The sequence below is a fragment of the Exophiala dermatitidis genome (genome assembly GCF_000230625.1).
Source record: "Exophiala dermatitidis NIH/UT8656 unplaced genomic scaffold supercont1.7, whole genome shotgun sequence".
Taxonomy (NCBI): domain Eukaryota; kingdom Fungi; phylum Ascomycota; class Eurotiomycetes; order Chaetothyriales; family Herpotrichiellaceae; genus Exophiala; species Exophiala dermatitidis.
In genome coordinates, this window is record NW_008751652.1 from 981,058 (window position 1) to 1,005,776 (window position 24,719).

Below are 24,719 nucleotides of genomic sequence, written 5' to 3' on the forward strand. Positions count from 1 at the left end.
GATTTGGATGTCCTGAATGTTTATTCAACACCGTTTTGTGCTCTCAACTCTCTTGAACTCCTACCAAGCTCGTCTTCTCGATTCAATCGAGCTATACTCACTTCAGGACAGCCGTGATCTCTCTGATAGCATTGGATTACTTGTTTGAAGCTACAAATGTCGACTCCGAAAGGTCGCTCTCGCCAGGGTGATCCAATGGCCGCGAACAAGTTGGTTGAAATCAACTACGAGGCCAAAGAAGCTGCCAGGGCCTTGAATGGTCTGCTTCTCCCATTCCTCTTTCCAGACGAAGACTGACGATTTCAGGCGGTACTCTACCCTATTCCCCTGCGCTTGTTACCTCGGACTTTCCTCACAAGTACGAATGGAGCAAGGAAAATCTGCCTGCTGTGTTGTTCTACCTTGTTCCTCCACCAAGTCCATACAGCGACAAGCCAATCGAAATGCTGTTCGAAAACGGCAAGCCTGTCCTCAATACAGAAGGTGCTCAGCTGCGGGATTTCGAAGTATTGCCTCGCCAAATCAGCGTCGACGTTGAAGGTACGTAAAGTTTCGGCAACATGATATACAATCGACTAACAATGAAAGGCTGGCTCATCGAGACCTGGCGCCGTCTAGACCCACGGATCAAGTTCAGTGACATCCTCGACCGCATGACTGCCGACCCAACCTATGGTGGTGGAATTGGTCTTGTCAAGCCCTCCTCCAACATCCTGCAAAACCACTGTCGTCGAAACTGTCGAAAGCTACTGAAGACCTCGATGGAGCGCTCGAGCAGAGATGAGCCACATCGTACAGAAGTAGAAGCCTTGGAGAGCTTGACTCCCGAGAACCTCACTTACAACACTGTCTTGGATGTTTGTGAGCTTTTTCCCGATCGACTTGTGAAGGTCAAGTTGGCTCAAGACACTCCGATCGGTCAGCTCCGTGCTGAAAAGTACAAAGTCACGTCCGAAAACTGGAAGCACACCACCCTGGCTAAGGAGTACTTCCTCCGGGCTGTAGCTCTGCGGGGCTATCAAGCCATGGATGATACCAGACTCGCAGCGTGGGAGATGCTCCTGCTATTACAAGAGCGTGCTGACAAGCACGGTCTCGTCCACTGGTCTAAGCTGCCAAAGACGTGCCTCCCTGTCTCTTGGTTCGACCGCACCCGCAACAAGACTCTTCCGAACGACACCTTTGACGGGGGCTGCAACGTCTGTACTTGGAAACCGAGTGTCGGTGGAGACGATCAAAAGACTGCGACCGACTTCAGGAAGGAAAAGCCAGCTGTGATGAAGGTACTGGCCAAAAGACGAGCGACAGATACGGAGGACACAAACGGCGAACGTGCCGCGAAGCGAATCAAGACTGAGCTTCCAGCTTATGAGACGCCGCATGGCAAACAGGTCATCCACGACCAAAGCTTGTTCTACCAAACACCACAGTTTGTTCAGCAGCCTATCCACGATCCAAGCCTGTTGTACCTAACACCACAGTCTCGTCAGCATCGCGGTGCTTTTGAAGAACCAGTCTGGTTGTGCCATGGACACCCGCCGCAACAACCGGTCTTTGAATTCAACTTCACCCCTGTCCCTGCACCAGCAACGCCTACACCTGTCAATCACTATACCATTGGGGACACGCAGTCTGATCTGTGTGCTGTAAACGACCCAGAACAACTGGCCTTGGAATTCACCTTCAGCCCGGCACCAGTAACGCCGCCGACGCCTACACCTGTCAATCACTATACCCTTGCGGACACACAGTCTGATTTGTGTGCCGTCAACAACCCGCAACAACCGGCCTTTGAATTCTCCTATAGACGTGCACCAGCGATGCCGCCCACACCCACGCCAACACCTTTCAATCACTCTACCGTTGCGGCCACACCACGGGTTGATTTGCGTGCTGTCAACAAATCTGTGTCTGGAAACGGAAACTTGTTGTATCAAGTGGACGACGGTCTCAACTTGGATCAAAGCATTTATCCTTTGTGGTGAATGACTTTCTGTTTTATATCGCCAATGTCCTCCGTGTGATTGTGGCGATTGAACTGCAGGCGACTAAACTCTCGCGTGGTTCTACCTTTGCGGCAGTCATCTCAGTGTCTTTCCTGGTCCTTGTCCATACGTCGGAACCTTTGTTCATTGAACCATTCTGGGCATGAGCTTTGAAGAGGAAGATATAAATCATCTAGTTCTGGCTGGGCGCAGCCATGCCGTTCCATTTGCTGTCTCAGGGACAGCATGATGTCAGGGTCTATGCATTACTGATGCCTAGGTGGTTGGCCCAAAGAAACTTGAATCGGTGTGGTGGTCTGGTGTTTGTTGGACTTCTGCACAGGCAGCGGTCTCAGACTCTCAGAAGTGTCATAGCTGCACAGCCAGACAGGAGTTTTGTTCATACTGGAAGCGGAAGCAAACACTTCTTTTTAGGGCTAGATGAGAAATTTTATTGTGAACATGATTCTCTCTTTTTAGTATGGTAGGGCAGTAGTAGCAGCAGTACTAGTATAGTAGGAAAGTAGGAGGGGAACGAACAACGACTACAATGACGGTTTTTCAAGTTTCCAACCCCATTCTTGTTCCCATGGTGGCTCTATATCTAGAACAGATCAATCTTGTCTATGTTTGACGGGTCGGTCTGGGCCACCAACGTTCCAGTATCTAGTCCTCCTCGTCATCATGGTTCCCAGAGTGCTTCTCTATATACCTTATGTAGGTAGGCAGTTTAATGGCTTTCGTACAAGATCAAACCTAGATATCCTTCTTCTTCCTTCCTCCTTCTCTTCTCTTGACCCTTTCTCATATAGCCTTTGTATCTATTTCAGTGGCTCTCATACAAGATCAAACTGTCCAGCGAACTAAAGCCGGCAGCAACGCCGCCCTCGTCGCTCTCCTTGCCCTTCGTGCGCAACAGGTATCCACCGTCTGCGTTCCAGAGGATTTCCAGACCCGATTTTTTGACCTGGGGACCAGGGGCAGCAGCCGACCATTTTGCCGAGGCAGTAGTACCAGTAGTGCCAGTGGTGTTGAAGTTTGTCGATCTCCAAAGACAAGTTCCAAAGATCCCCAACTCGGAAACGACATGGCCAACCGCGACATTGCCATCACTTCTCAGAACGGCATTCTTAGCTTCCGGAGGTGGACGAATCAGTTCCATGAGAATATACTGTTTCCATTGGTCGCGGGGGATGGAATTCAAGAAAGACGGAATATTGTTGCGGTAGATGTTGTTGCCGCCCCCCTCACGCTGAGGCTTCAAAACATGGTTCGCGGCCGTGGCTTCGGATAGTGCCAATTTGATTCCCTCTGGTTCAGATTCGGACAGGGCGTATTGTGGTGCAAATGTGGACCGGAGACTGTCGAGTGTGGCTTCGGCGTAGCCTGGCAGGAAGAATCGTAGGTGGTCGGGACCAGGGGGTTTGGAGGTCAAGACTTGTTGGACTTTTTTGGAGCCGGATAGATGTAAGAGGACAGTAGGGCATTTGACGGCCGCGCTGCGTTCGAGGTGGTGTCGAGCTGCCCAGATGGTGGGGCTGGAGTATTCGGCTGGTCCGTACAGTGCGCGGAAGTAGACTACTGTTACTTCGTATTGGGTTGATGGCGATGATGGAGGCGTGTAGATTAGTGGGCGGGCGGGGTTGGCTTCCTTGGACGGGATGGATGTTCTTGCCAAAATTTGGCTGACGGGGAGTCGGAACGATGGGATCTTGTGCTCTTTGAATAGGTGGGTTGAGAGAGCTAGTTGGTCGAAGACGTTGCGTTCGTCGTCTTGGACTAGGAATAGGATGCAGGTTGGGAGTGGTGGGGTCGATTTGGATTTGACGGGACCGTAGGCTTCGTGAGCTGCGGCCAGACCGGCGGTTAATGCGAAGATTGCGTGGTTCGGTGGTGGATGGCCCGTTGATCGGACTGACGAGGCGGTCTTGGGGTCCGCTGAGTTCCCGAATAGTGGGTGGGGAGGGTAGGCGACCGGATGGGATGGTGACGGGTAGGTCGCTAGGTGGTTGTGAAGTTCGGCGACTTTGCATGCTAGTCCGCCGAAGGAGGAGGAGATCGTGTTGAACTCGACTTGTTTGAGGGTCGGGGCGGAGTTAGGGTCGGTGGTGTGAAGCATGTAGTCTGATCGGAACATGCCGAGGGATAGGTCCTGCACGTAGCCTTCTTCTTTGACGGCAAGATGGATCTTCCATAGGTTGGCGAGGAAGTCGTCTACTTGGATCAATCTGAAGAAAGACGGAGTTGGAGGTTAGTAATCGTCATTGACCTGGGGTGGAAGGGAAGGAGTGTCATTGAACACGCCACAAGCCCTCGAGGTCAGGTCGGGTACATCACTTGCTAGCTTGGGCGGCTGGAAGGGCATCTCGTGTTTTGGAACTTTGGGGGTTCAAGGGGTTTGGGACACCAAGACCGGGGAAAAGATACATACTCTTTCATGACTCCTTCCAGCCATTGCTCGTCGCTGGTGATAGCGGCGTACAGCTCATTGTAAACCTGCTGCAAATGCTTGGCTTGTTCGAAGCACGACTTGGGAAAGGGACTGGGAAACAGTGTGACCGGCGCATTGGTAGCCAGTACATTGTTCGGGTTGGCCCCTTCAGGGACTACGGCGGTGGACGGTCGAACGGCCAGAGCATGCTCGATGGACCAATCCTTGACCGTTTGCACGAGGTATTCCTCCTGCTCGGCGGTCAATGCCGGCGGATATGTACTGTAGATTTGCTGCGCCATTGCTTTCGCTGCTGACTTTGCTAGGCCAAGCGTGCAGCTAAGTTTAATTCTTTCGGTGATTGAGGGTAGGGATGGCACGGAAGCAACTTTGAGAAGCTCAAACGATGTCAGTAGTTGTATACCCGGGTAGTTGTGCCTGTGTAGTCGGGGTCACGGGTGGTCTGATGCCAGCAGAAGTTGTGGAGCAGATTCGGGTCATAGCAGGCGTCGGCTATTCCACTCAAACCCCGGAACACCCCGAAATGGCGTAGATGTGCTTGTTCCTCAAACAGCGGCCGGTGGAGTGTGATACAGATTGCGATGGTGTAACCGCTACTAGTACACACTGACAGTCCTATAACGTTGTGCACTTGACTGGAGTACAACATTATCACTATTGTATGTGAGGAACGAGCAATAACGTGATCACATCTTGCTTAGTCAGTGGCTGTCCTCACTTTCAAATTTAGACGCCACTAGTTCTAGTGTGCAGATTCTAGTGCTCGGCAAACCTACTTGAACTATGTGCAGTACTTTACGCGCCTGCGCCTGCACCTGCCTTAGTCAGCAGAATAGTATGTTTAAACGACTTCAAACATTTTACGTGGGAGGGCTTCATATCTACATTCGTTACAGCCAAACCAAATCCTTCACTGCACCGCGTCAAAGTTCGTTCATAACAACTTTAGAGGAGGCCGTCTCTTGTCGCTTTCTCTCTACCATGCGGACTTCTGCCAACCGACCACCACCTGTCCTGGCTAAGGCGCGTACTAGGTGGTACTTTCTACTTTTCCTGTCTTAGACTCTTGTCTGGTCGTCGCATTGCTTCAACTGTGCCTCTGCCGCATTTCTCTTCAAGTGCTCATGGCCGACTTTGGTGGCTATGCCCTGTCTTTTCCTCCTGCGACTTTCCTTCTATCATCATTAGCATCGTCGCGCGTCTTTTGAATGACTGCAACTCTGTCGCGCTATCCTTCCACTGTCCTACCCTTGTCTGCGCCAGGCTGCGCTTCAAGCTACAATGGATGTGCCGATGGCCATGTCAACCTCAAGTGAGGCTGACAATGACCCCTGCTGTTGGTCCATCGATCGCGTGGTCAATGAACTTTGCCACAATCCAACCCCTCTATGGTCCTCTGCAGATCGGCCTGAACTGATTCCAGACCGACATCTCCTCGAAGGCACCTTGCGGCGCAACCATGTCAATGGGGATAATCTACTTGCACTAGATCTTGCCGCACTTAAGGAAGACTTGGAGATTGCGTCATTCGGTCAGAGGAGAGCCATTTTCAAAGCGATCGAATACTTTCGTGCTCACTCAGCAACCTACCAGCAGTCGCAAAACAAACTCACAAACTTGCAGTCTGCGCCTCCCAATCGCGCGAGTCCACAGATCTCTCGGCCTCGAACCTCGGTTGTCCCGCAGGGTGCATTTTCAGGATCGGGGACCCGCCCTACCTCCAAGACAAAGCAATTCACAATCCCTCATTCCCCTCGCAGTGATAATAACCAGCTGGCGCTAATGGGACCGCCCACCCAAAAGAGCAACGCTAGATCAGATCGGGCTCAGTCACTCTTCACTCAACCATCAAATCGCTCTCAGTCACCCTTCGTTCTTCCGTCCATTGAACCAACCTTTACCCGTATCAAAGTCGAGCCAGACGCTTCATTGCAGAGCCGCGCACTTGATTCTTTTGCACGTCTCTCCTTGGAGAGGTCAAAGCAAGAGGTCGACATGGCCCGAGGAAAGAAGAAAGTCGTGCCCACCAAGGTTCTACAAACACAGACTGATGTCGCAGACGCAGACGGGGTCTCTGGCAACTCGTATCTCTCGCCAGCCGCTGCGCCTATCCAGGATGTATTCTATCAAAAAATCGTACCGCAGATTAGCGACGAGTTCTACCGTGTTCCCGTTGTTGACGACGCGGATCCGGATCATTTCGTCATAATCGCCAAGGCTCCCGCCGGTCGGTCACGAATAATGGCGCAGCTCATGAATTACTTCCTCCGTCAGCCTGCGGTCAGACTTCCTCACAGTGGGAATCTCATCAAGCTTCCTTTCAGCGGCCGGCGCCTCAAGGCTGCAGTTTCCAAGCAATACTTCACCATGTTTCCGCCGCGGGGTGGACACCCCACGGTTCAACGCGTGGAAGATGTGCCGGAAGTGAAGGAGATTGCTGGTACGTTTGGTGTCGCCGAGGGAGATGCGAGCGAACTGAACCCTGCTGCCATAACATTGGAGGATGCACCGGACTGGCTGCCGGATGACATACTGGCGAAGTACCCACCCTCGGACGAACGACTAGAACTTGATTATGGTGACTCTGACTCTGAAGGCGCCGAGGTCGATGACGAAACGTACAACGCAGCCATGGCCGAGGAAAAAGAGAAGCCGCCTCAGCCAACTGCTTTAAGCCGCTCCGAAGTGGAATCCACCATCGACGAGACCATTGAAGAAATGAAACAAGAGTGGCGGAATACGAAGATGCCAAAGGTCCAGCTAAAGGCGTATCGACTTTGGATGCAAGCTGCGAGAAAGAGAAATAGACAAGCAGAACTTGCATACGTCAACGGCGAGATAGCACGCTCCGAGAGGTTGAAGAACAAGATCAAGAAGGCCTTGATCGACAATATCTGGCACTCCGTTAGTGAAGTCAAAAAGACGTGTGAGTGTATCGAAGTTGCCCTATTCTCACTCGAAGAGTTCGAATACTGCAAAACAGTCCTTCTCAGAGATACAGCACCCGAACGTCCCAGCACAGCTTCCCTGCAAAAGGCACGTGTCCGGAAACAAGTGCAACTGGAAGAGGGCGAGGAGGATCTGGAATCTGAGTCCGAGCTTGGCATGGAAGAATCCGATGCCATTGTCGCGGAAGACTCTACCGATTTAGGTTCTATTCATCACGAAGCTGATCCAGACTGGAATCCAATGATCCCTGTTATCCGCCGTGATACGACCAAACAGAACGCAGGTTCCACCACTTCCACCTCAGTTATGAAGACCGAAGAAGAGGATGATATCAGCATCTTGGTCGATGCGCCGGGAGCTGGTACGGATGCGGATATTGACACTGACATGACTGAGGACGACATTGTAACCCCTATGCGTCGGCGCAACTTTGGGGACGTCAAGACCGAGCAGACCGAGCAGAGCGCATCCAAGCCACCACCTCATGAAGTCGACTTGCCCTCTGGAGATTCTGATCTGGACCGTTCCCCACGGCTTCCAAAGACTGGCTATCGTGAACAAGGCCGAACCCAAGCAGAGCCGGTCGACCTAACCTTTTCAGATACTCCTTCCATGCAGCGGATGGCCTCTCGTGAACCTAGCACCGACTTTGAAGTTCTTACGCCTGAGCTTAACCCAACCCATCCACAGACTCCGAAGAAGCAGCAATTTAGAACTTCCAGCATCGTGTCGCTGTCCTCGGCAGATCCTGCATGTCATTCTTCTCCACACCATTCTGGACTGCCTGAGGTCGAGGACGTACAGGGCATAAAGGATACAAAATGGTCAACGATTAACGCTGTCTCTGATCGCCGCAGAGCGCTGGCGAAAGCTGTTTACGAGCTCCAACCAGAGACTTTCCATCGTCTATCCACGTTTGTTGCAAACCGACGCCAATTCAGCAAGCGTCGAAATGTGATTTTCGACGGCCTGTTAGCATTAAGCGAAGAGGACGGCAGCATCAAAGGCGTCAATGACAAAGACCAACGCTGCGCACAACTCGTGGTCTTATTGTACATGACATATGTTCATGGTCAAAACATGCTGGAAAAGTCTGCACATTCACAGGCGCACCGAGATCGTGCCTTCGAGAATATGGAATCAGCGGTTGATCCTTTCTACGCTCTCCTGCGTCAAGTTATTCAGTCCTTTGATGATCTTCCCGCAACTAAAGCGGGGGACACAAAGAAGAGAAAGAGAGCTGGCGCCTCTTCAGATGTGGAGATAGTGGAAGACAACGGGCTTGAAGATATATCAAGCGACCCTTTGGATCGTGACGCTCCGCCATCATCACACAAAAAGCGCAAGCGCAAGGTCCACGATAGTCGGAAGGCTCTTGATATGCAGCAGAGTGACCAGATCCGAATCCAAGAGCAGGAGCGACGACGACAACAAATGGCCAAGAAGCTCGCGCAAATGTCGCAAGCAGGAGATTATAGGCAACCGGTCAACACCACGGAGCCGTACATCTACCTCCACCCTGAGATCTCCAAGCGCATCAAGCCACATCAGCTCGCCGGGATTCAATTCATGTGGCGTGAGATTATCGAGGATCCAAAACATCAAGGTTGTATCCTGGCACATACTATGGGACTTGGAAAGACGATGCAAGTCATCTCTCTCCTTGTCACTATATCCCTGTGTAGCCAGGACAGTGATCCGAAAGTTCGGGATCTCATCCCAGCTCCGCTTCGGACAAGCAGAACTCTGGTTTTATGCCCTGCGTCTTTGGTTGAGAATTGGCTTGACGAGCTGGCCTTGTGGACGCCTCGCGACAACCCCGATATTCTCGGGAGGGTCCATCATCTCCACTCATCAGACCCATGGACACTTAGGCAGTGGTCCAAGAATGGTGGAGTCTTGGTTACGAGCTACGAGAGATTTCGAAGAATGATTACGACCATGACGACGCAAAAGGCAAAAGGAAACGCACCCTCGATTGATGTGGAAAAGATCCTGTTAGAATACCCTACCCTAGTTGTTGCAGACGAGGCCCACAAACTGAAGAACCCGGGCTCGATCTTGAACTCACTGGCGAAACGCTTCAAGACAACGAGCCGTATTGCATTGACCGGATCGCCTCTCAACAATCATCTGGAAGAATACTTTACTATGGTTGATTGGATTGCTCCTGGCTACCTTGGTACCATTGTGAACTTCCGTTCCAAGTACTCGGAACCTATCAACGAAGGGCTGTACAGCGACAGCACGCCCTTTGAGCGACGATTGTGTCTCCGCAAACTGCACGTCCTCAAGCGTGATCTGGATCCTAAGATCGATCGAGCTGACATCTCGGCCATCGCGAAAGACATGCCCACCAAGACCGAGTTCTTCATTACCGTTCCACTTACCGAGTTGCAGACGCGAGTTTACAACATTTATGTCAAATACATGCTGGAGACTTATCGCCTACACAACTCAAGAACGCTGAACGCTACCATCTGGGACTGGATTTCGATGTTGTCATGGCTCTGTCATCATCCGTCCTGCTTTCTCGTGAAACTCAAAGAGAGGATTGAAAAGCAAAAAGGACATCTGATCGAAAAGCAAAAAGAAGAGCGCCTTGAAAAGCAGAAGGCAGACAGTCGGGACTTGACTACATCTACTGATGAAGGTGGCGACGCCGCTGCCGCTGCCGCAGCACCAGCAACGCAAGAGGACATCGCTGCACCTCCAGAAACCCTGAAGGAGGACACTCAGCTCGACACCGAAGGCCCTCTGGCTGTGGCGATGCGTGAGGTATTCGAGATCTTGGAGGAGGTGGACAAGCCCGGACTGATAGACGACCCATCACTTTCCTATCGGACCTATGTTGTCCAGCAGATCTTGAAAGAAGCAAACGCAAACGGTGACAAGACCCTGCTCTTCACTCACAGCCTCCCGACATTGAACTATCTCGAGAGGATGCTGAATGACATGCAGTATCCATATTTCCGACTGGATGGCTCGACTGCTGTCTCGAAGCGCCAAAATTCGACCAAAGCGTTCAACAAGAAGGATGACTCGCAGGTCTTTCTCATCTCTATGAAAGCGGGTGGTCTCGGACTCAATCTACAAGGCGCCAATCGTGTCATTATCTTTGACTTTAGCTTCAACCCGTCATGGGAGGAACAAGCCATTGGCCGGGCGTTTCGTCTTGGCCAGACGGCGCCGGTATATGTCTATCGCTTTCAGTCCGGGGGCACTTATGAAGACATACTCTTCAACAAGGCCGTATTCAAGACCCAACTTTTTGGACGCGTGGTTGACAAAAAGAACCCCAAGCGACAAGCGACAAAGTCACGAATGGCTTACTTGTTTCCGGTCAAAGATGTACCCAAGCTGGACTTTGCTGAGTGTTTGGGAAAAGACCCCAAAGTTCTTGATGTAGTCATTGAGCGCATAGACTGCGTTCGAAGCATCGTGCTAACGGAGACCTTCCAGAAGGAGGATGACGAGGAACTCAACGAGGAAGAGCGGAATGAAGCCGAAGAGGAGTATCGTGATCAACGTCTAATGCGCGAGGATCCGGTGGCGTGGCAGGCCAAGCAGCTTAAGGCTCAAGCAGATTATCGAGCGCAGCTTCAAGCCGAGAATCAAGCCCGGCATGAAGCCCACATGGCCGATGTGTATGCAGTGCAGCAGCGTCTTGCCGCAGCAAACCAATTCTGGAATCCGAGTGCTCCTATGCAGTATGGCCCACCGGTTGCAGGTGCCATGAACACTATGCAGTATTGGCCTAACCCGGCATACTCTACTGAACAAACCATTGCGACTCCTATGGGCAACCTGCCACTATCCAGCTTCCCACCACCTCCGTTCACCAGAGCAGATTTCGACCTGCCACGTGCTGTTAATCAACAGGCTCCTTCGGCTGCAAATGCGCGCATGGCCTATGATGACACTTTTCAGGATTTTCCCCAGCAGCCTCCGAACACTCGTCGGGCCACTAGTGCAGATCCTGACATTGAGATGGAATGATTGCCCGCACACCGAACAGGACGGACAACCAGTGGAGTGATTCAGAAGAGCATGCTGTTTTGACGAGGGGTCGAGTTTTCCACGAGTTCTGTCACCTGTGGATCAGATGCACATGGAGTGGATTGCACAGTTCTAATGGCCGGCTTTTGCACAAGAGGCGCTGAAGGTTTCCTTTTTTTTCTTTTTTCTGTCATGTATGATCATAGGTTTTTTTTTGATCGGCGGCTGGGATTGCTTTTTTTTGCACCAAGAGATACCCCTTCTGTACGAGTTCAGCCTTACTTTTTCTACCAGCATCGAAATGGGGTTGTCAGGATTACTTTTTTTCTTCTCTCGCAGGGAGCATGGCACAGCATGGCGGCGGCGCACTTTATTGCATGGGCGTGGGTTTCTTTTCAGGCGAAAGGGCAACCGGTCAAAAAGGCGAATGGATTGATGACGGTTATGATGGTTCACGGTGACGAACATGATCAAGAAAATCAATGATGCCCAACTGAAGCATGCAGTGAGAGATGGAGTAGCCAGAGCCAAAAGTTTTGTACAGCAGATAGACGTGGAGCTTTGCATTCAGACTGCGAATTGTGAGAATACAGTAATCAATGGATAGAAAGGATAAGTTAGGTTTCTCTACGTTTTCGTGTCTTTCGTAGGCGGTGTGATAGTAGCTACGATTGTGGTATTGTAGAGATTGAATGGGATGGAAACTCGGGAGTATAAATAAACACTCGAGGTCTATGAGACTGGTAGTAGTAGTCATGATTTCTTGAACAAGTGTACAGTGTTCGTCAGAACGGGACCACTTTTGCTAATGTCGTGCCACGTAGCCGATGGTGGTCATGTCAAAAGTGTGATGTGATGAAGTTTCTTGTACTCATTGGGTACAATCCGGTTTATATTCCTTGGTAGGGTCGTCCGTTTGGATACTTTAGATCTTCTTGGTCAACGCAGTCCGGTGGTTGGTCCCACAATAAATTGAATATATGGTACAGTACAAGATATCAATTATTTTGCTCTCCATGTCCTTCAAGAATCCAGCAACCAACCAACAACGGATTTGAAACTGACCTGGACCAAAAGAACAAGCGATACTATTTTACATCGCCATCACCGCCAAACCCAACAACTAAAGGTACCACTACTTCTAGTACTTGTACTGTACTTGCGAGAGGAAGTGGACGAGTATTTTATTATATCTGGCAACGACTCATTGATAAACCTCTTCGACTGCTCAATCTGGTGGTGGCAGTGGATATTCCGACGTGGATTAGCGATGAAATTGGGATCATATATTTCCGAGAACGTCTTCCTCCATATCCCGCCTTGCTTGACCGAGGGGAAGAGAGGACACGAAGACCGCAATGATGACGGCCATGACGACGACCACAGCTCTACAAGACATAGAAATGGAAGCGAATACGACAATTTGGACGGTGAGACCCGACAACGAGAGTGGACATTGACATTGGTGTTCTTCATCACCGGAAATCCAGGGTTGATAGGGTACTATCGACCGTTTTTGTCGGGGATCGTTGAGAATTTGAACTTGGACTTGGATGACCAGAAGGGCCGACACAGTCACGGCCACGGTCGCGGTCGCGGTCCAGTGGTGGTAGCTGGATTCAGCTTGGGAGGATTCGAAGTCGAGTCCGGTTCGGGACAAGCACAAGGAGGTTCGGGAAGTGATGGAGATGGACATGGAGATGGACATGGAGATGGAAATGAGAATGAGAATGACGAAGAGAGTCAAGATCAAGATGCGTGGCTTCGAGAACTGATGTATCCTTCTTCGTCCTCCTCCAACGAGCAAGTGTACTCCTGGCCAGAACCCGCGACGAGAAAGCCGAACTGCAGTGAACAAAGACAAAGACTTTACTCCCTCCGGGATCAAATCGAATTGAGTTATGCGCGCGTGGAGAAACTGGTCAGCTCTCTCAGCACCATCGCCTCCCTCGGTTCTAGAAACGAAGAAGACGCTTCAAGTTATACAAGTCGTCTCGAAGACAAAGACAATTCTTCTTCTGGCAATGCCAATGTCAATGTCATCCTCATGGGTCACAGTGTGGGTGCATATATCGCATTGGAGATTGTGAGGTTATGGAATGAACGACTTCGACACTCACATACTACCATCCAGACGCAAACCCACGACCACGACCACGACCGCGACCAGGGCCACGAACATGCAACCACCGTACCCACGACCACCGCTTCAACCCTTAACGACAACACCAGCACCATCAGCAAAGTGCTACCTTGGACACCCATCGCCTGCATCCTCCTCACCCCCACAATCATCAACATCCACGAATCCCCTTCCGGCCGCCTCACCACACCTTTACTCACCACATCCTATCTCTCAATACCCAATCTAGCCCAGATTCTCGTCCATCTCCAAACATCACTCCTCCCTCGCAAAGCGCTGTCATGGCTAATCCAAAAAGTCACCAACCAAAAACAAAACTCTCACGGCCTAGAAACGACGGTGGCTTTTTTGACAAAATGTCCCATGGGAGTCAAACAGGCGCTGTATATGGCGGGCGATGAGATGAGGGAAATTAGAGGGGATAAATGGGGAGAAGAGGTTTGGGGTGCAGCAGCCGCGACAGCAGCAACAGCATCTCCCTCCACATCTACATCCACGTCCACGTCCACATCCAACCAGTCCTTGACCAAAAGTAGTGCGAGTCCGAGGCTCTACTTCTGGTTCGCCAAATCAGATCACTGGGTCGCAGACCTGACGAAACAGGAGATTCAAAAGATCAAACTTGGCGGCGGAGTGGTTGAGAAAGATTGTTTCCGTTTCAATATACCCGGCATTAACGACTACGACCACGACCACGACTACGGCAATGCCACAGCCACTGCTAGGGAAGAGGAGGTGCAATTTAAACAGCACGACGAACCAAATCAAGCGCCAATGACAAAGATATGTGAGACAGATGGACTTGTCCATGCCTGGTGTTTGGATCAGAGCGAGTTCGTGGCTCGGCGAGTTTCGGGTTGGATTAGGGAGGTACTACTAGACAGTACTAATAACTGTGTATGACCGGACCCCTAGTCCCATTTCCATCATATCTAGAATCCAGTGACTGAAAGTAATTCTGCGAATGATATTCCAGCAATGACAGTGGTATTCCTGTTGCCATGCTATGGACGGGTTGTCTACCTTTGAGCCAGACCAGCCCTCCTGAAAAGCTCGCCCAGAACATCAGGCTTCTGAGAGGAAGCTTCCTGAGGAACCATGCCTGCCATGGTATGATGTTGCTGTTGACTCGCGCCGTCGAAGTTATGTGTCCTCACACTCCATCCAGCATCAGCCGCTCGTTGCTGCCCAAACAGCTGTTGGAGACTAATTGGCTGCCCAGGCATAGGGGCACTAGCTTGATGGTTTTGTAATGTTTGTTCCGCCTGTTGTATTCCTCCGTTGGTGTGTTGCGCAACCGCCGTGGATGCGGCGGCCTCGGCGGCTTGGCGACTTGCTCCGGCATGGTCTGCCAACGACTTCATCAAGTCGCCGTTCAACTTTTGCGCGTGTTCTGTAGATGATCCGGGTACATCATGGAAAATATATACCCCGTAGATCTTCTGCTCATCGCCCTCCTTGAAACTGATGATCACATATTCCCCTGTGATTTCCACCCCGGCATTCTCTCCTTCTCTCAACTCTGCTTGAAAATTGTCCAAGCCTCTCCTGTTGAGGACAATGGCGCAATATCGGTCTTCCCCGTATGATCCGGGCGAAAGCTCGCAGATGAACAACGAGCCTTCTATTCCTGTTTTGGTCCATTCCGGCTGTGGCATCGGAGAGAATTCGTAGACGACGGCGTATGGTGCGATTGATAATATGGAAGTGATGGCAGGATTGATGCGCTTGAGTACGGATAGATTCAGCTCTTCATTGGTGCGGTTGGGAGGAGGAGGGTGAGTCGGATAGTCGGATTGATATCCTTGATTGTCTGATTCGTAGTCTGAGCCTTGCACAGCCGGTTGCGTCGATGATAACGATGTTGAATCGGCGGGAGCAGATGTAGGCGGAGGAGTGGGTTGAGGCTGTTGCTGCTGTTGCTGCTGTGTCTGCGTCTGTGTTTGCGTGGTGGAGGACATGGGAGGGTATCTCGGAAATTCGACGGACTGTTGTCGCCTCGAATTCCCCGGTCGCCGAAAAGACATGACGGCGGAAGCAGAGGAGATTGAGTTGCCTCAAAGGCGAGGGCTGCAGATTGTTGCGACGGTCAATATGAGACGATTGCACCTACCTTGCGGGTAGGTACCTGCCTTTAGGGCCTTGAAGCAGCACTATAGCGTTCAAGTTGTGCAGTAGTTCTTGCGAACGGAGATCAGGACAAGAGATACCTAGGGGCTTCTAGGTGCGGCATGAACCTTGTCACAGGCCTGTTTGTAGTTGTCTGTACACAGACTGTATGTGCCAGTCAAGCCGTTATTGGTGATTTGGCGCAGTTGACGTCGTTTATACTGCCTGCGTGATTACTGTTACTGTTGTACTGTCGAGCATTTGCAAGGCTGGCGGAGTGGTCAGAAAGGGGCAAGCGCGACCCCAGAGTAGCCGCACCTCGCGCTAGTCCAAATTGTAAGTAGTTCGACTTCTGATCCGCAACGACACGTTGAACTGCTAACAAAGCCATTTACCCCTAATTTTTTGGCCCAGCGCAGTCTGTCAGTCTGTCGACAACCACCATCATCTTCCGTCTGTCTTGCCAGCTTCAACGTGTCAACCAACGCGCTGGTTTCCCCTGTCTGTTATTCCATTTCAAGCCGCAGTTGTCAGCCACGGCGCCCTCTTCCTCAGCACTGTTATCCTAATCCTGCCACTTGTCGAGATGTCTTCACCAATGAATCCGGTATGCACTGTCTCGCTCCTATCCGCACCCGCAAACAGCAGCACCGTCAGGATTCGCACCACCTCTGCCGCCCTCCTCCACAATTATACTATTCCTTGCCGTCATGTTCTCTACTAATAACATGCGATTGTCCGATGTGCAGATCCGGAGAAAGAAGAATGTGAAGAAGGGCATCCAGTTCTGTCTCATGGTGTGCGGTGCCAGCGGAACCGGTACGATGGATCATCCTCTCTACGCTTGATCGGAAATGTACTGACCACTTCAAGGCCGGACTACATTCGTCAACACCCTCTGCGGCAAGCGAGTCCTTCAACCCAAGGATGCCGACGATGCAGCCAATGCCCACCTGGAAGAAGGTGTTCGGATCAAGCCGGTGACAGTTGGTAGGTGGATGATAATACATACTGTCCTAGTGTAATTGTGGTCTGACAGCGTTTGGCAGAGCTGGAGTTGGACGAAGAAGGTACTCGTGTCTCATTGACCATCGTGGACACGCCTGGCTTCGGAGATCAGATCGACAATGAAGCCTCTTTTGGCGAAATCGTTGGCTACCTCGAGAGACAGTACGACGACATTCTCGCCGAAGAGTCTCGTATCAAGCGTAACCCTCGATTCCGCGACAACCGTGTGCATGCCCTGCTTTATTTCATCACACCCACCGGCCATGGACTTCGCGAACTCGACATCGAACTGATGAAGCGTTTGTCTCCACGTGTTAATGTCATCCCCGTTATTGGCAAGGCCGATTCCCTGACCCCTGCCGAATTGGCCGAGTCGAAGAAATTGGTCATGGAGGATATTGAGCATTACAGAATCCCTGTCTACAACTTTCCCTACGACATCGAGGAGGATGACGAAGACACTGTCGAGGAGAATGCGGAGCTTCGTGGACTGATGCCTTTTGCCATTGTTGGATCAGAAGATGTGCTTGAGATTGGGGGTCGACGTGTTCGAGCACGACAATACCCTTGGGGTGTGGTTGAAGTGGATAACCCTCGTCACTCGGACTTCCTGGCCATTCGCAGCGCTCTTTTGCATTCCCACCTTGCCGACCTCAAGGAAATCACCCACGACTTCCTGTATGAGAACTACCGTACGGAGAAACTCAGCAAGAGTGTGGATGGAGGCCTCTCGTATGATTCCTGCAACCTTGATATACTGTGACAGAGACTAACAATTGTGCAACAGGGGTCAAGACTCGTCGATCAACCCCGAAGACCTGGCCAGCCAGTCGGTGCGCCTGAAGGAAGAACAACTGCGACGTGAAGAGGAGAAACTACGCGAAATCGAAGTCAAGGTGCAGAGAGAGATCAATGAGAAGCGACAAGAACTGCTGGCGCGGGAGAGCCAACTCCGGGAGATCGAGGCCCGGATGCAACGAGAACAGAGCCAGTCAGTGGATGACCTCAACGGCCACGGCCACCAAGAGGCATAAAATCGATGACATCAGCCGACCGAGCGGTGTCTTTGTTCTTGCGGTGTCATGCAGGCATGGATAAAAGTGAGACAGACTCGTGTTCATTCGTCTCAGGTCGGCGTCGGCTTACTGAAGGTGAGGCTGCCACAACACAGGCGGTGAAGCATTCAGGGTTGTTTGTTAGATGCTTGATTCTCCCGCTTGAAGGGATGGTGGATCTGGAGCAGTAGAGTAGCAACATTCTAATCAGCGCGGTCTCCATGGACCAAAGATTTCTTTTGAGCGAGCAACTTCAACTCTTGATAGAAACTGGTAATTGTTCAGTCCAGAGCTTGTTGCCCAGGTTCAAGTCTCCTTTTCCCTTGACGCCTCGCGGCTGATTCGTCTGTGCCTGAGGAGCCGGTGACCCGATGCATATTTTCAGGTTACACAGCAGGGGGGGCGGGAGCTTAAGAGGAGACAAGCGTGGGGTACATATCAAGTGCATACTACTAGTAGTACCTCGAACAGCAGATGCAGAAAGAGAGCGGGTGGTATGTAGAGATTGGATGGTTCTTCCAGTTTGAATGCGGCTGCTGCAGTGGCCCTGTACAGCTGGCGGTGTCAGGCACTGCACTGCAGGGTAGCAGTAGGTAACTGAACACGCCAAATAACAGGTGAACAGGTCACGGTGTTGCAGGTGCGTATAGAGGCCGGGGATGATTCGGGGGCGGCGGAAGCTCAAAGTTGCGGGCGCAGACGCAGCCGCAGATGCAGTTGGTTACAGGGGCCGCGCAGCTTTCGCGGAGGCGGGGCAGACAATCAATAATCAATCGATGACACCGCGATGTCACTGCAGCCTGTGGCAGGCCAGGAAGGAATCTCATCTCATTCACAATTCACCGCGCCAGCCATCGAACTTGAACAAGCATTTAAATCGCGCACTGCAGTGTGACCCTGACCCTGACCAGCCTATGGCCTCTTGATTCATGATCACTGCAGTCTGGGATGGTTGGGTCTGCATATGTGCATGTACAGTACTACCACTGCATTATTCTTTTTCCTCGGCCTGGAGGATCTGGGGTCTGTTTTGTACAGTGCCTTTGGGAGCTGAACATGAATGGATATTCTAGCACCCTGAACTTGAGGCAGATAACATTGCAGTGAGTGATGCTAGACCGGTGAGAACTTGAAGTTAATCAATGCAGTGGTGCCGCTTGCCCCGATGTGAATCCCTTTAGCCTGGGGTGCAAGCTCATCAACCCTGGCCGGTCAGGATCAGTGTAGTGGCCTGTGGGATGGAGGGTGTGCAGCGCATCTTTTATGCATCGATAGTATCTCTAATTCACCTCTCCTCGTCCCCAGCAGTAGTCGTAGTAGTATTTTTTCATTTTCATTAATTGGTCTTTGTTGGTTTCATAACTCGAAGCTGCTTTCCAGCCTCTGAGTCTCCCTAATGCAAAAGTCGGTGCAGTCGCTTAACGCGGGACTGCAACCGAACCGGGTTCAAGCCTGAGGCACTTCGAATCCGTCACTGCGGTCAGCAGGTACCACAACCACAACCACAATACAACCTCGATCTCAAGCTCAAGCTCAAGCTCGACCACATTCATATAACTCGCACGTTCAATTTGTCCGATGACCCAACACGTCAGCCAGCCTCACATACAGCGTATGAACCCTGTTGCACCGATCCGGCCGGCTATCCATCCGCCCTGCTTAACTGCTTCGAGGATCTGTACCGGCCACTGCGGTGGTGTCTCACGCTCCGCTCCATCCTGCCAGCGCGCGTGTGAGTCCGGCACTGCGGTGGCAGACGAGGCGTTGACCCCTACAGCCACACAGTGCAGAGACGGGACCTTTTTTCCAGCTGGTTATAACGGTACGATAGTCCGAGCATAGTAACGTCTTTGGGTTATCCGATGATAAAACGGCTGTATTGCTTTGCTTCTCCTCCAGCTCCATTCCATATCTTCTTCCATGCTGACCTACCTTAGGTACTAGCAACGTTTCGCTGGCTGTGCGGTTTCCACCCCTTGACCGTAGATCCTGGCCACTCGAACAATTTGAACCCAAGATTGTCAGGGAGCCGCAGAACCCTAAAACTTACCTATATTTCCGAGTCAATATCTCGGGATTTCTTCAGTCGACCAACCTATGAACTGTTTGTTCAAGCACCGATTGGGGTATCGTGAGTATACTGTACCTCGCTAGGAAACTATACAAGGTGTATAGCTAGTTCAAACCAATACGACGAATCCATCGAGCAAGAGCAGGGAAGGGAAGGTCAGCATTGGCAGTCAAGAAGTCGGTCATTAGTCGTATAACGCGACCGAGCCACGAGGGAACAAGGTTCAGTGATCAAGCACAGACAAGCAGTGTCGTCGTCAACCTTGATCTTCAAAGTTAGGTTGCCGACCGACCCGCTTGTCCGTCCATCAGTCATTCTGACACTTACCGCTTTTCTGCCCGGTTATTCGTCACTGGCTGAACCCGCCATTGAAACTCTAACTATCTTTTGCGACGAACTCCGTTTGCCAGGACCCTGCGACGCCGATACTGTTGCATTGCTCGCATCATCCCGCGTCTCGAGCTCGGTTGGTACCTGTGTCTCGTTTCCCGCGCCCCACAATTCAAGTCAGGAAAGCATTGACTTCAGAGAGTGACGCTGGTACCTGTTTTTGTGCCGGGTCGCCGGTTAGCCGGTCGCAATCTCATCAACCGCCGCATTTGCCCCAACCATTGCAAACCAAAAAGACCGATCTTACAGTATCCCCTCCAAAAACCCCACGTTCATATCACTTCTGCAACTGATTGCCGTCTTGGAACCTCTGCAATTTTCTCTCTTGGAATGAACTGGACATTTTACTTTACAGTTTGCTCTATTGGCGGCTGGATACCTAGTCCACCGTCATGTCAGTAATGACCTCGAGTCCGCCAGCGCCGCCGACACGAACCTCCAGCGGGTTTAGTCTCCTGTCCAAGATCAAGTCGCATAAAGAGAACAATAAGTATCTCTCGCCTTCAAGTCCTCGACCTTCGGCGGGGGTCCATCGCACAGGAAGTTATGGCAGCATCTACAACCAACCTGCTCGGTCTTCGCTTTTCTCGGTGCCGGCGCAGGAAGGATCAGGACTGAAGTCTCGGCGCTTGAGTGCGAGCCCGCTCGATGACTTTGTGGTGGACGATGTGTGTGCGCTGGAAGATGAATTCGTGTCGGCATCCAAGTTTGGCCGTCGAAAAGAGATAGGCAAGGGTGCCAGTTCGACGGTCAGGATAATGGTGCGGAGAGCGGACAAGAAGGCCGAGTACCCTCGGCAATATGCGGTCAAAGAATTTCGCAAAAGGTCGGCGCGTGAGACGGAAGAAGAGTACGTCCGCAAAGTCAAGTCGGAATACACCATCGCTCGATCGCTGCATCACCCCAATATTGTGGAGACGGTTCGACTGTGCACGAGCAACGGCCGCTGGAACCATGTCATGGAATACTGCCAGCAGGGCGAACTGTTTGCTCTTTTGGAGCGGAAATACTTCAAGGCGGAGGACCGCAACTGCATTTTCAAACAGGTTCTTCGAGGGGTGCATTACTTGCATGAACATGGCATTGCCCATCGAGACATCAAGCCGGAAAACCTGCTCATGACCGACGAGGGGCATATTAAGATCACCGACTTTGGCGTCTCAGAAGTCTTTTGTGGCGACCACCCGGGCATACCGTCATCACGAGGCCTTTGTGGCCAGGGGATGAGGGAGCCTCGCAAATCGGCGCCGGGAATCTGTGGATCCAAACCATACATTTCGCCCGAAGTGCTGGCGCAAGATTCCGAATATGATCCGACCAAGCTGGATGTTTGGAGTTGTGGAATTTTGTTCATGACAATGTTCCATGTGGGCAACCCGTGGCAAAGCGCGAGCAAAAAGGAGCTGAATTACTCGCTGTTCATGGAAGGTTGGGAAGCTTTTCTGGACAGGGCCGACGACCTGCCCATCGACGAGGCGACGTATCCTCAGTGTGGCCCTATTTTCAATGCTCTGCCGTCTCACGCTCATCGAAGATGTATTCTTAAAATGCTGCATCCGGACCCAACCAAGCGGTGCACCATTGCCGATGCGCTTCAGGATCGTTGGGTCAAGAGCATTGATTGCTGCTCGCCTGAAGTTATTGGGACGACACTGTCCAATGGCATCGATGTCACCAAGAATGACTGCGACCGCGTGGCGGCGAAAATGAGGGTCCAAGCAAAACATGATCATCTTCCGCCGCCGGTTAAACGATTGCCTCAGCATCGCTTTGACATGGGTGATGGCACGTCTCGATATGATAGATGATGGTCGATGGATGGTATGTAGCCAGGTCAGGCTGGTCTGCTGCGTCGGGCTCAGGCTCCTTGTCGTGGGTATGCTACGTCGAGGTTGCGGCTGTTTGGCACGGCCCTTTTTTGTTACAGTTGAGTGTGTTCTGTCGATTCTGGTTCGCGTTACGAAGTGCTCGGAAGCGCTAGGAGTCCAGAGATTTGATTCGATCCGCGTCTTAAAAATGGGGGCGGAAAGCGATGCTTTTGTGAATGAGTATTCTGTTCAGAATGCGTCGAGCATTCATGATGGTGATGGTTACGGACGAGGAAGAAAAAGAGGGAGGTAGACTGCTTGCTGATCGCGTTATTGTATATGTCTCTCACAGATACGATAAGGTATTAGGTTAATCAATCGGTACGAGATTGGACAGTAAAAGTTGACAAAATAAGACTGCAGGGAAGTGTATATGATTTATCAGAGTCCGAGTCTCAAGGGGTGTGTATACGGATATGTTTGGGATGGCCGGTTTTGCTCCGCATCAGACCGCTTCTGCCAACAGACACATGCACGGAGACAAACAAGGGAAGCGTGGATGGTTGGTTACGGAGACGAGTCACAAAGATCGATCCATCCCCTGAAGGCACGGCAGTAGTATCGAACTCGTGCGTTGTCTAGATCAGCAACCGGAAAGACAAGGGGGGGAAATGGTGGTACGACGGTGAGACGAACTAGGAGACGTGCATGCGAGATTGCAAAAGATGCCAGACGGACTCTCTACTGATGTCCGTATCGGTGTAGACGGAGTACATCCAAATTGTATACCTTATATCGTCCTCGTGCAGGTTGATACAGGCCAGGCTGAGACGTGGTGGGATGGACGGCTGTGATTGGAGTACGAGAAGATAAGATGGTCGAAAGGCTTCAAGTCCAGCCATGACTGCGCCACAGACGCCACACCCCCACGCCACATGGTGTGCGGTTTTCGGCGGTTGGCTTCGTCAGGCCGAGGTGACTGTCAAGAAAGGACTCACATCCCACCACATCCCACTACAGTGGTACACTTCACGTCCAAGTTGTTGTTAACACAGTGGTTTGATTCTCCGTCTACTAGTATTTCTTTACTAGCAGTAGGCCTCAAGGTATCTTGACACTGCACTGGCTATTCGCCTGCAGAATTAAGTATCTCTGCTCTCAGGTTATCCCGCATCCCTGTCAACACCTATTGTGGCATTTGCGCAATTGAGGAAGCGAAGTCGGTCAACTTCAACTTGTTACCAGGCGTCCATTCCATTCTCTGTACGCCACGCCGGGTTGAACAGCTGCCTGTCCTGCAGAAGGAGTGGCATTGATACAGAACGTCTAGCTCACTGGAGACCAAAATCAATTGAAAGAGTCAGACGACACGAAAGGACACCAGCACAGTCCCAGAACTTATATCTCAATGGCGGACACCAATCCCAATCCCTCCGGCTCGGAGCCAAATGCCAATACTGCTGCCACGGACACACCATTGCTGGACTTCGCATCACCGCCCAAGCTACCCGTCCCAAGTCCAACAGAATACCCGCGCTGCCACCCAGACGGCCGCCCCTTGACCGAAGCCGAAGTCGAAGCTCAAGAAGCGCTCAAACGAGCCGAACGACAAGCAACGCCCGAACCCAGCAACTTTGCCATCGCATTTCCCGACAACTTACCCAGCCCACCATTCTTGCACGTCGATGGAATTCCCAACTTTCGCGAACTAGGTGGATATCGATGTCTTCCACCATCGTCAAAATCCCAGGTGGACTCCTCCTCCACCACCACCATCTCCTCCAACTCAACTTACGTCCTTCGTCGCGGCATACTCTTCCGCTGCGCCCATCCGACCCATCTAACCCCAAAAGGAGCCGAGTACTTGACCCGCACACTCAATGTCCACGACATGTACGATCTCCGCTCCGCGCCCGAAATCGCACGTCTCGCAACCACCGTCGCCAACAGTCCCAAGGACGTATACCCTCTCGCCGACCCAGAAACAGGATGCGTCGACAACGTTCCCGGCCTAAACCGACACTTCACGCCCGTCTACCAAACTGAAGACTATGGCCCTGTAGCTCTCGCGACCAAACTCCAATGGTACACGACCGTCCACATGCACGACGAGGAAGTCGGATTCGCATACTCTGAGGGCTTTGTCAAAGCGTATCGCGACATTGCGACGCATGGTGGCTCAAAGGGTGCTTATGCGACCATGTTTCGCCATTTATTGGAAAAGCCAAACGATCCGCTTTTGTTCCATTGTACGGCCGGCAAGGATCGGACGGGTGTCTTTGCTGCGCTCGTGTTGAAATTGGTTGGTGTCGATGAGGAGACGATTTGTTGGGAGTATGCGCTTACGGAGCCGGGACTGGGAGAGTGGCGGAACCAGTTTATTGATCGGATGACGCAGACGGGGTTGGGGTCTGGTGGTGGGACGGGTCATCCTAAGATTCAGACGGAGGGTAGTGCGAAAGTTGAGAGGCCTGGAATTACAAGAGAACAGGCCGCTTTGATTTGTGGCTCTCGTGCTGGAAATATGCGTGCTTTCCTCAGGACCGTGGTGGATGGCGAGTTTGGGGGTATTGATAACTATCTGGTTCAGAAGTGTGGGTTGACGAAGCAAGAAGTTACCAAGTTAAGAGATGGGTTGATTGAGACCGTGCCTGAGGATCGAGTTGTCACGCCGGTGGGGATTGATGGGTGGACGCCGGAGGGTGGTGTCGTTGATCGTTAGGACTTGATTTCTATCTTTGTCACACTTT

General features: G+C 51.6%; 8 protein-coding genes across 9 annotated transcripts; 6 read left to right on the forward strand and 2 right to left on the reverse strand.

Moving 5' to 3' along the window:
- Positions 1-156: 156 nt before the first annotated feature.
- On the forward strand, positions 157-2,558 carry HMPREF1120_08178 (uncharacterized protein; the record flags this gene model as incomplete). The annotated part of the gene is made up of 3 exons (XM_009162421.1): positions 157-259; positions 307-540; positions 589-2,558. The coding sequence occupies 3 exons, from the start codon at positions 157-159 to the stop codon at positions 1,983-1,985; spliced, it is 1,734 nt and encodes a 577-aa protein (XP_009160669.1). The 3' UTR covers positions 1,986-2,558.
- Positions 1,593-5,065, reverse strand: HMPREF1120_08179 (glutathione synthase). The gene is made up of 2 exons (XM_009162422.1): positions 4,417-5,065; positions 1,593-4,213 (listed from the first exon to the last, which is right to left on the reverse strand). Exons 1-2 carry the CDS (start codon positions 4,716-4,718, stop codon positions 2,812-2,814), a joined length of 1,704 nt encoding a protein of 567 aa, XP_009160670.1. The 5' UTR covers positions 4,719-5,065; the 3' UTR covers positions 1,593-2,811.
- Positions 5,066-5,276: 211 nt separating this feature from the next.
- On the forward strand, positions 5,277-12,006 carry HMPREF1120_08180 (RAD54-like protein 2). Its single transcript, XM_009162423.1, has one exon. The coding sequence runs from the start codon at positions 5,719-5,721 to the stop codon at positions 11,383-11,385; it is 5,667 nt and encodes a 1,888-aa protein (XP_009160671.1). The 5' UTR covers positions 5,277-5,718; the 3' UTR covers positions 11,386-12,006.
- A 169-nt stretch (positions 12,007-12,175) lies between these two features.
- On the forward strand, positions 12,176-14,639 carry HMPREF1120_08181 (uncharacterized protein). The gene has a single exon (XM_009162424.1). It carries the CDS (start codon positions 12,656-12,658, stop codon positions 14,429-14,431), a length of 1,776 nt encoding a protein of 591 aa, XP_009160672.1. The 5' UTR covers positions 12,176-12,655; the 3' UTR covers positions 14,432-14,639.
- Positions 13,444-18,268, reverse strand: HMPREF1120_08182 (uncharacterized protein). Its single transcript, XM_009162425.1, has one exon. The coding sequence runs from the start codon at positions 15,553-15,555 to the stop codon at positions 14,548-14,550; it is 1,008 nt and encodes a 335-aa protein (XP_009160673.1). The 5' UTR covers positions 15,556-18,268; the 3' UTR covers positions 13,444-14,547.
- Positions 16,002-19,002, forward strand: HMPREF1120_08183. Of its 2 annotated transcripts, none has more exons than XM_009162426.1 (6): positions 16,002-16,244; positions 16,387-16,456; positions 16,511-16,627; positions 16,687-17,377; positions 17,433-18,803; positions 18,849-19,002. In XM_009162426.1, the coding sequence occupies exons 1-5, from the start codon at positions 16,224-16,226 to the stop codon at positions 17,677-17,679; spliced, it is 1,146 nt and encodes a 381-aa protein (XP_009160674.1). In that variant the 5' UTR covers positions 16,002-16,223; the 3' UTR covers positions 17,680-18,803; positions 18,849-19,002. The 2 variants fall into 2 exon arrangements, with proteins under 2 accessions (XP_009160674.1, XP_009160675.1); XM_009162427.1 differs by having other exon boundaries at positions 17,433-18,800.
- A 1,551-nt stretch (positions 19,003-20,553) lies between these two features.
- HMPREF1120_08184 (protein-serine/threonine kinase) lies at positions 20,554-21,969 on the forward strand (the record flags this gene model as incomplete). Its single annotated transcript, XM_009162428.1, has 1 exon — positions 20,554-21,969. The coding sequence occupies one exon, from the start codon at positions 20,554-20,556 to the stop codon at positions 21,967-21,969; it is 1,416 nt and encodes a 471-aa protein (XP_009160676.1).
- A 1,408-nt stretch (positions 21,970-23,377) lies between these two features.
- HMPREF1120_08185 (protein-tyrosine phosphatase) lies at positions 23,378-24,691 on the forward strand (the record flags this gene model as incomplete). The annotated part of the gene is made up of 1 exon (XM_009162429.1): positions 23,378-24,691. One exon carries the CDS (start codon positions 23,378-23,380, stop codon positions 24,689-24,691), a length of 1,314 nt encoding a protein of 437 aa, XP_009160677.1.
- Between the last annotated feature and the right edge of the window lie 28 nt (positions 24,692-24,719).